This window comes from Hipposideros armiger, unplaced genomic scaffold (assembly GCF_001890085.2).
Source record: "Hipposideros armiger isolate ML-2016 unplaced genomic scaffold, ASM189008v1 scaffold_253, whole genome shotgun sequence".
NCBI classification, from domain to species: Eukaryota; Metazoa; Chordata; class Mammalia; order Chiroptera; family Hipposideridae; genus Hipposideros; species Hipposideros armiger.
In genome coordinates this window covers 2,191,046-2,201,231 of record NW_017731603.1, presented here as the reverse complement: position 1 = coordinate 2,201,231, position 10,186 = coordinate 2,191,046, and the positions used below count along the sequence as shown (strand labels likewise).

The 10,186-nt window shown below is 52.3% G+C and overlaps 1 protein-coding gene across 1 annotated transcript in view; it reads left to right on the top strand.

The window, feature by feature from the left end:
• Positions 1-2,156: 2,156 nt before the first annotated feature.
• The window catches only part of DTX4 (deltex E3 ubiquitin ligase 4), a 49,546-nt gene continuing 41,516 nt past the window's right edge, over positions 2,157-10,186 (top strand). Inside the window, exon 1 of the mRNA XM_019655966.1 lies at positions 2,157-3,835. Coding sequence (XP_019511511.1) covers positions 3,625-3,835 — 211 coding nt within the window. The 5' untranslated portion in view covers positions 2,157-3,624. The remainder of the gene's footprint in view (positions 3,836-10,186) is intronic.

Here is a 10,186-nt window from a genome sequence, read left to right as displayed (position 1 = left end):
CACTCTGTCAATATCAGTAGTGATGTACTATAATTTTCAAAGTATAGTTTTATCAAGATGTTAGCTACCTTTGGGTAACATGGGGGAAGAGGGTACATGGTATCTCTCTGTGTTATTTCTTACAACTGAATGTAGATCTACAGTTATTTCAAAATACAAATCATAATTTTTACAAAAAGGCAGTGCAGTTTCTGTCCAGCTCTTTCTCTTGGGTCACGTTCATTTGGATCCCAGCTACCTCTATGCTGAGAAGAAGCCAATCAGCAACACAGACAGGCCATGAGTAGGTGCTTGGGCTATAGCCTTAGCCAAGTTCCCAGGTGACGGCCAGCATCCAGCATTAGACATGTGAATGAGCAAGCCTACAGGTGACTCCAGCCCCAGCCGTTCTTCAAGCTGCCTTGAGTTCCACGTGGGGCAGAGACTAGCTGTCACCATCGAGCCCTCCCCAAATTGCAGATTGTGTGCCAAATAGATGCTTGTTGCTGTTTTCAGCAACTAATTTTAGGGCAGCTTGTAACAGAGCAATAGGTAACTGGGGCCAGGGGCGGCGGGGGGAAGGATGACTTTTGTCTGTGAATGTTCCACACAGAAAAAGAAAAAAAATTGTTTTTTCATTGCAACTTAATGTTAAGCAATTATGGCGTTTTTTGAAGTATCATCAAATTATACCTTTGAACAACTGAGACTGGATTTATTCCAGTCAGTCTTAATTAGTGGGGTTTTATTATAGCTGCCGTATTCCAAATTACGAATTGGGCACAGCATTTGGTTAAAGACTATTCTGCCGCTTATGAGTGGAACAGGTGGCAATTCGGGAGACATAGCGTGGATACCAAAATGGAATGTCTGAGATTTTCAGGCATGGTACAGATTATTTAGAATTAGGATTGTCTTGGAAGATCTAAGTATTATAAATACAAATATATTACTATTATTATTGACGTGTAGTTATAAATTGTTAATGCCAAGTGGGTTATCATGAATTCTAAATTATCATAGCTTATCAAAAATACACATATCTTACAACCGTAATTGATTACTAATGTCAAGTCATCTAAATAGTCACTTCCTCTTGCAAATGAAGCAGGCTGTATACAAACCCTCTCGTGTGTTTTCAGGCATTTATTTTTGTTCTGTAATACTCTGCCATGTTTACCATGGCAGCTATAGGAAGACCAGGTGCAAAATCAGGCTGAACATTGGTTAGAGCCAGTTTCTTTCTGCTTTACATTCACCTTTTAAATAGCCTGTTTAACATTTGTCAATCGCCCCCTTATCTTTTTCCACCTTGGAATTTCTGGTTTAGCTGGTCAGGTGCTGGTTTCTCCTGACACTTCCAGTATCCCCTTGAATCACCACGGATAGTTGCTCGATGTACACCTATCCACTCTACAAGAAAGTTTCCAGCGTTCTGTGTACTCTCAGTCTCAGGAATGGAGGTAAAACTGGTTCAATAAACTTTAGATCACCTTTTCTTCAATGCTACTGATGTTCTTCCTGAAGACTTTAACCTCATTTTCTCCGCTCCTTTCTTTGACGTTGAGACACTTTGACATTGACACCTGCCTTGCCTGTAATTGCAACACCTCCTCACCATAGAACACCTGTTACTTTTTTTGGAGCCCAACTAAGTTGCAAATATCAATTTCCTTCCGGATAAATATCTGGGGCAAACTGCATAAGTTCTCTAAACCTTGTCATTAGTGAGATGGGAATAATATTGGCTCTCGGTGGGATTAATTGAGGTATCCTTTACTTGCTTTCCTTTTGTCCAAATTCAAACCCTAGAATTTGATGTTTTAATGAACGGTGTTGATTGAGTTGGGTTGGGAGACTGGCCTTAAGGGAGACTGGAGTGTGTGGTGGTCCTGCTGGGGAGATTTCTGGGCAAGGGCATCGCTAGCAAGAACGAAACTCAGAGGTAGCCCCGGCCTGTGCTTTTGGAGGGTTGAAGAAGAGCATGTACGATATTTTTTTTCTTTTGCTTTGCAGTTAGAACCCTGTGGTGAAGAAGATAAGGAATGAAATAGATATAGAAAATACTAATGATGATGAAAAGGACAGCTGTCATTCAAGGGAGCCCAAGAAAGAGAGGGGGAAAGCCAATCTTCCAAAACAAAAAATGATTATGTGATATTATGAAAGGGAGCGATTACTTCAGAAAGACTCATAACCCCAGTCCCTAACATATAGTCTATTTTAATTTTTCCATATCCTATCCTGGATCTCTATCATATAAATTCATTATTTTATGTGGTTGCAACCTCAGCAAAACAAAGTTTGCACTCTCTGGAAATGTTAGCATGTAATCCGGATGTCAATCAGCCCTTTTAGATTATTTTACACATTAACGATTGGTGACCAAAATAACCAAGTCTAGCTTGTGTCTGTCCTAGTGTCTCATTATTTTGGTTACAGAAACCCTGCAGGATAAATCAATTTAGCACATGTCTTCTTGACTCTAGTGACATCAGAGCAGGCCAGAACAACCACATTTGTTCTCGACATAGACGATATAAATCCATCATTCACCAAATTGCTGCATCCCTTTGGAGTGGGTCTCAGGAGGAAAGGTTGGAGTTGAGCAGTATATAGTGTGTGGCCACTGGCCGGCTCGCCTCGCCTTGGGCCAGCAGGGGGCGTGTGAGCTCCAGGGCACCTGCCGGAGCAGTCGAGGGGTGTGGCTCTGCAGGCTTGACAGACAGCTGAGGATGCGGGCGAAGATGAGGTAATAGCAGCCGGAGCAAGGAGGTCGTGGGGGTGTGGGCGCCTGTGTGTGCAAGTGTGAGAGCGCGAGTGCGTGCACAAGCCGGAGACACTGCGTGTCTCGGAGCTCGCGCTGCGGAAGCCGATCACGCTGTATTAAATTAAAAGAAAAAAAAATTCCATTCCTGGAAAGGAAGCTGCAAAGTTGAAGCCGGGCGACAGCTGCGGTCTCGGGGCCGCGTCATGGCCGGTAGCTTTTCGGCGTCTAGGGACTGGGGAAACCCTCGCAGACTCGGGTTTGCCTTAGCGCCCCGCTGGGGAGGGGCGATTCATTCTGGAAGCGACTAGGCAGAGCCACAGGGAGGGGGAGCTCTCGCCGAGGCAGCGACAGCATTTCGTGCGGCGAAAGGGCGGGGAGGGAGAGGAGCGAGGGGAGGGAAACACAGCGTGCCAGTCCGGGCGCGAGCGCGCGGCGAGATCCCACCCCGGCGACTGCGGAGCCCGAGGCGCAACTGGTGCGAGGGCTCAGTCCCGGTCTTGCCCTCAGCGCCAGCTCGCGGCCGCCGGGGCTCCGGCCGCGCGCCCGCCGGGTGGCTTTGCAAGGCGGGGGCCTGTTTGCGGAGAGCCGGATATTTGCATGAAGCCACTCGACCCCACGGAGCAGCGGCAGCAGCGGCGGAGCCCGGCGGCGGCGGCGCGCGGTCGAAGCCAGGCGGCCTCTGTCTCCGGGCCCCGGTGGATGCGCGGCTGGGGAGCGGCCCGTGGGCCGGAGCTGAGGCTGCCCGGGGCGTCGGGGCGCGGGGCTGGGGGCGCGGTCGAGGCCCGGAGGCGGCGGCGCAGGAGGAAGCGGAGGAGGGCGGGCGTGCCCGGCCCGGGAGGGGGACAGCGCAGCGCCGCCGCAGCCCCGGGCTCGCCATGCTCCTGGCCTCGGCGGTGGTGGTCTGGGAATGGCTGAACGAGCACGGCCGCTGGCGTCCCTACAGCCCCGCGGTGAGCCACCACATCGAGGCGGTGGTCCGCGCCGGCCCCCGCGCCGGGGGCAGCGTGGTGCTGGGCCAGGTGGACAGCCGGCTGGCGCCCTACATCATCGACCTGCAGTCCATGAACCAGTTCCGCCAGGACACGGGTGAGCCTGCTGCCCCTGCCCCTCCCCGCCCTGCGATCTCCGCGGGCGCGAGCCTACCGGGGCCCACCCAGGCCGCACCTCCGTGCAGTGGTGTCGCCCGGAGGTGGTCGTGGAGGGGGCCCTCTCCTCCCCGTCATCCTCTTAAGATACCCCCTGCGGTCAGCGTCCATGCAATTAGTATCTGTGTTCTGGTTATGCAAACCCAACTGCACCCGATCCCCTAACAACCCCCGTTTTACGTCCCCCTAGAAGCCCGTGGCAGCCCCCAAGTCCTCCCCTGTGGAAATTCTGGGCCCGCCCCGCCCTCAAGCAATCCCAGCCCGGAGCAAAGGCTTCCTGCAACTGCTGCTCAAACGTCGGCTGACCCTGCTTTGCCCCCCAGGCACCCTTGGGCCTGCCACCTGTCCCCCTTGTCACCCACCTTACTGCCTCTGCCCCTCGTGTGTGGGGTCCTGGGTGTGGGATCTGGGGGGAATTGCCCGGAGATTCTAGCTGTAGCCTCGAACGGGAAGGGCTGGGATCCCGGGGAGGACAGATGGAGTTGGGGGCATTCCAGAGCATGGAGCACCCTGGATGCGGTGGCTTGGCGAGTGCGGCTGCTTGTGCACTCCGAGTGCCGAAGCAACAGGCCGGCGCAGATGGAGACGGGAGGGGGAGGGACACGGCTTCTTCGGAATGCCTGGCAGGGCAGCCGCTCAGCTCCCTTTGTCCGCGAGGGAGGAGGCGGCGGCCGCCTGAGGAGAAACTGCCCCGAGCTTCCTCCCGAAATCCTCGCCCAGGAGGGACACTCGGGCCTCCCCCAGCGCTACACTCCTATCTTTTCATAAGAAGCCAGTTGCCACAGCAGCCACCGCCATCCCCCTTCCCAGCTGACCAGCTTGCCCGTGTCGGAGCAAGAAAGAGAGCCTGCCTGGGTGGCGGGTCATGGGCGGGAGGGCAGGGCAGAGCGGCGTGTCTTTGCTTGGCCCAGTGTGTCCAGGCTTAATGGATGACTCGGGACAAGCGTGTCTCCATGCGGTCTCCTCATGAGGGTGGGGGTTGGTTTCTGGAATTCTGGCTTGACTTTCCCAAGAGTGTGAGGAGGAGCCTGGAGAGGCAGGTGTGGGGAGGAGGGACTAGAGGGGACCCCTGGAAGCGTCCCAGAAGGTCAGAGAACAGCTGTTGGAGCCGGGCATCTAAGCCCCCTTGGAAAGCCCCCACATCCTGTGCGCTAATTGGGATTGTCATGGGAAAGGGGTGTCTTTCCACTCTCATGCCCCCATCTTTGGTCATGACTCCAACAACCCCTTTGCCAAGGGCTTTGCACACACTGGCCCAATGAGGAAAGTTTTCTGGGGAAAGGCTCCCAGAAGTGGTATCATCTGGGGGGGCTTAAGCCCCGGTGGGAAAGGGAGAGGGGGGAGCTGGGAAAGTGAGAGGAGGAGGGAGTAAGGAGGATCTGGGGGAGATTGAGAAAGAGGATTAAGTGTGGCTGAGGGGGAGGGAGAGAACGAAATTGTGCAATTTGGACAGAGGTTGTGGAGGTGAGGGTGGAGGCGTCAGATTGGGGGGAGGGTATGTGTCTGGAGAAAGGGACAGCTGAGACCTGGAGGTGGGTGGAGAGACCAGCAGTTAAGACACCTGACAGGGAGCTTCAGTGCTGCTCAAAATAAACAGGCAAGTGTGAGCTTTTCTAGTTGAAACCAAAGCTCCACAGCATATGGAGAACCACCCTGGTGGCACAAAGGTCCCAGCCCTTGTCCCACATTTGGGAAGGGAGAAAGTTTAATCAGTGTTTAGGGATATCTATAATGGGCCCGGTGCCTAGAAAGGGTCATAGCCTGAAGGACCCTTCCTACAGAAGTCAAGTTCTGGAGAAAATTGCATTGAAGGAGGGAAGCTACGTCCCCCGGGTCTGATCGCTCCTCCCTGAGGACAGGCTGACCACTACCTGATAGCTCGCAGTTCAGTCCAAGGCCAGCCAGCAGGCGGTGGTCAGCCTGTCCTCAGAGAAGAGTGACCAGGCTCCTCAGAGTTTAGACCAGAGACAGGGAGCTGGCCCTGGATCATTTGAAATACGGCCTCAGGGTGTGTTTCACATTCTTGTCTGTCTCGAGGCTCACACTCAGATTGCTTCGGTCTCACCCACTGGCTCTAATGGTCAGTTGTTCGCTTACCGAGCACCTCCCTCCTCAGTGCCAGGCCCTGCACTGGGTGCTAGAGGCGCTGGGCTGAATTCCCAGGAATGCTGGGTCTGTCGGGGAGCTTGTCAAAGTAGAATAGGATCTCTGGGTTTCTGGGCTTGGAGCCCCCACCTCTCTTCTTCACCGACAGACACAGAGTTCCTCTCAATATAGCTCATTGATGAGGCTGTGACAGGGTAGGAACTTTAAACCACCAGCTCCCAGGCAACCTCGGCCAAGCACTTGCAATGTTTAATTAAATTACCCACAGTGCCCCACCACAGTTTGAAGCTGGGAACCAGAAACACCCCCCATAAACAAAGGAGAGCTGGAAGTCCCCTGCCTAGAGGCGATTCCTCTCTTTTTTTTCTTAGCTCTTCTATGTGGGGACGTTCCCTGACATGGGAGCTTTGTTTTTTCAGAAGTGGCCTGCCCTGCTGCAGAGGAGGTCCTCAGACTCTCTGCTCCCCTGGGCTCCCACCTCATCCAGCCTGTCTCCAGGGAGATGACTAGAAGTTTGCAGACACCCTCTGCCCCCCTCTGTTTGCCCTGGGCCCTTGTCTCCAGATCACCTCCCAGTCTGAGGTTATTTGCATTCTGTACTGGTCTCCTCTCAGCATTTTGAGCCAGTCAATCTGGAGGAAGGGAAGAGATGGGGAAAGATGGAAGTGATTGGGTCTTGGCTGCTTCCAAGAGCCTTGGTTGGGTGCTCTCCACCGACGGTCATTTACCTTGACTGGGCTGACCTTTTCCTGTTGTAGGACGGTGACTAGAGCTCTGTACTTCAGTATAAGTTTCCCCTGTGTCTTCCGACACACCTGATCGCTGCCATCTCCAGGGCCCCAGCATCAGAATGGGGGAAGACCCAGGCTGGGAAGGGGAGACATGACTCCAGCTCTCATTCCGGACTCATTGGCTTACGATGTGACCTTGACCAAATCCCTTAACTGCTCAGCCCTCTGTAGAATGAAAGGCACCCTTAAGATTCCTTCTGGCTCCTTTCTTCCCATCATGCAGATCCGCAGGTGAACTCATTTGGCCCCTGCACCAGTGATGACACCACTAAGAAGGGGCCTGGTGTAAGGGAGGGATCTTTCCAGCTTGGTTTTCTGTGCAACTTCAGCCTCTTTTGTGCCTTTAATGTGGTGAGAGGGTCACATGGAGAGAGGTTAAAGGGTTTGACAGAAGCTGATTTTTAGCTCCCACCCCCACCCCACAGTACCCTCCATTCTCTGTGAGCACAGGAATGGAGGAGGCAAAGGTCATGATGACCACCTGATAGTTACAGTGTGGGGAATGCGCCAAGCACGTTGCACACATTATCTTGTTCAGTCCTCCCAGCGATCTTATGAAAGACCTATTGTTGTTTCCATTCCATAGGAAAGGAAGTGAGTTGAAAGGCATTAAGTTGCTCAAAGGTTGCCAGCTAGTCAGTGGCAGAACTGAGGTTCCAAATCAAGAGCCCCATACTCTACTCCTTTATATGGGGAGCACCGACTTCATGCAGGCTCTATTCCAGGCATGTGGGGTACAGCAATAACAAACACCCAAGCTTTTGTCCTCATGGGGCATTCCAGCGGGGATGAGAGATGCTGGTAAGAGAGGCAGGATTTCTTGGGCATTGCATATGCTGTAACACAGTGTTGCATAGACGTGGGTGAAATGCCCAGGAGACCTCGGGTCATGCCTGAAAGGTGTTTTCTCCCATCACCCAGGAGCCAAAACACCTTGGGTGCTTTGGAGTGCAGGTGTCTGGGTTGCCAGGAAAAACTGATTTTCTCTTTCTTTCCTCCTTTATCCTTATCATATTAGAGGCCTTTTCCTTGGACGCTGAACCTTAGCACCACATGGATTTCCTCAGATCCTCTACTTTATGGTCCTGATTATAGAAAGGTCCAGGACTAGCCCATTCCAGATGGAGTGGGCTCTGAAGATAATCAGACCAGGAAATCCCACCATCTCTCTTTGTCCCACAACTTTGGTTCTGAGGCCTGCTGCTGTCTCTAACTAACCCGCTAGAGCTGAACCAAACACATCATCTTTCTCTCCCAAACCTGTCTCTTCCTCTTGACCCCCCTCTGCCTGTTAATGGTGCCGTCGTTTCACCACTTGCCCATGGTCAAAGCCTCAGGACTCTGACACATGCTGTCATTCAGAATCTTATTCGGGTACCCAGTATGTCCCGGTACGTAGACCCCGGCCTAACAGTGCAGACTTGAGTGAGCATGATGAAAACTCAGGGCGGTTGTTCGCATGCAGATCCCCAGGGCCGGTCCCTGGACACACGGACCCTCGGGGCTGGAGGGCACTGCTGCTTCACACCCCAGGAGACTTTGAAGCAGATTCTGGAACACTTCTTGGAAAGCATTCAGCTACTCATGGTCAGGTCCTGCCCATTCCCTCTCTGTAGGTTCCCTCCAATCTGTCACCTCCTTTTCATTTTCACTGCCAACACCCGCATTACTTCTCACTCAGAACTAATGAACAGAGCAGCTCTGGTCTTGTCACTTCCCCGTGTCACAAACATCACTGGCTCCTCCTTGCCTACAAACAAAATCCATCACAGCCTGGCAGTCCAGGCCGTCTATGCCCGGACTCTCACATACCTTCCCATGCCTTATACTTTCCACCACACCTGACAACCAGAGGTCCATCCTCACGCGTTTCCTCAGAGTTCTCTGACACCCCTCCCCCACAACGATTCGCAAAGTCCCTTCTACAGGAATGTCCTTCATTGCCATTTTCCTATTGAAATTCTCCTTATTATTCAGGTCTTATGCTACTTGTCATCCATTTCTTGGGTCTCCGTCATTATTTCATTTATTTAATAGAAACTTATTGAGCCCCGAGGACATGCCAGGCATGGGGGATACAGCCAAGAGCAAACCTACCTGGATGCCCATTCTCGCGGGGTTGGGAATCCAGTGAATGGAGACAGCCATTCATCAAACTAATCACACACATAAATGTGTAAATGCCCGTCAAGATAAATGCTATAAGAAAAACAGGAGTGAGAATTTGACCCGGTCAGGGCAGCCCAGAGGAAACCCAGGGTGTTGGTGGGAAGGGACCAGCATTGTGAAAAGGCCCAGGGAACATGGCAGCGGGCAGAGCCTGAAGGGGGCCACGGTGGCAGAAATGTGGACAGAGTGTATGAGGTTTGAGGAGGCCACGGAGGTTGGTAGGTGGAGGGGATCCCCGCCATGACCTCAGGAGAAGTCATGGAAAGGATTTCAGCACAGTGGGGCTGTGGTCAGATTTTCTGCCAACATGCATTCTGTTGGCACCCTTCTTGTGGCGGTTCTGCCTCGGGAGTAATCATTTGCACACCTGTCTTGTTTTAGACTGGAAGCTACTTGAGGCGTGCCTGGATCTTGGCATTCCTCATAGCAGCTGGTGAGTACTCAGCATATGTGGTAAATGGTGAAATGCCCGAGTAGCCAGAAGTCGTCAGTCAATCACGGGTCGTGACGGAGCCCTCATTGCTGCCAGTCACCGCACTGGGCACTGGGATGCAGAGAGCTATACTATGGAGCCTCCACTGAAGGCACCAGTATGAAAAGTGCCAAGACGCTGCTGCACCTTGGGCATAAGCAGATATGCATCCCAGACCTCGAGGGCATGGGGCCTGGACTGGGAGAACCTTTCAAGAAATGGGTGGCAAATGGCATAGGACCTGAAAGATTGGGGGAATTTCAACAGGTAAAAATGGCCAAGAGGAGCATTTCTGTAGAAGGGACCTGGTCAAGAGTAGGAGAGGAGGTCAGGGAACTGACAGAAGGCATGAGGATCAAAGGGGCATCTGTTTGTCAGGAGTGGAGGGAAATACAGGCACAGAGGACGATAAACCTGGGAAGGTATGTGAGAGCCAGGGCACAGTCTCCAGGAGTCCTGAGGCACCCCTCAGGCGCTGCGGGATTGGTAACACTATTGTAAAAAATGCCTTTCAAGCAAATCTGTGAGAATTGGTCAAGTACATTGTCCCTGGAGAAAATATAAAATAGCGCCATTTAAGCTCTTTAAACTTAACTTTTTCATCTCTAAAAGGATTGCCATGAAGTTATGGTCTGGGATAGGTGAAGGTGCTTTCTAAATAATAAAGATTGTACGAATATGAGTTACATATAAACTCTCTCTTTCTCCTCCTTCTCTCTCTAAATCAATCTCTCTCTCTCTCTCTCTCTCTCTC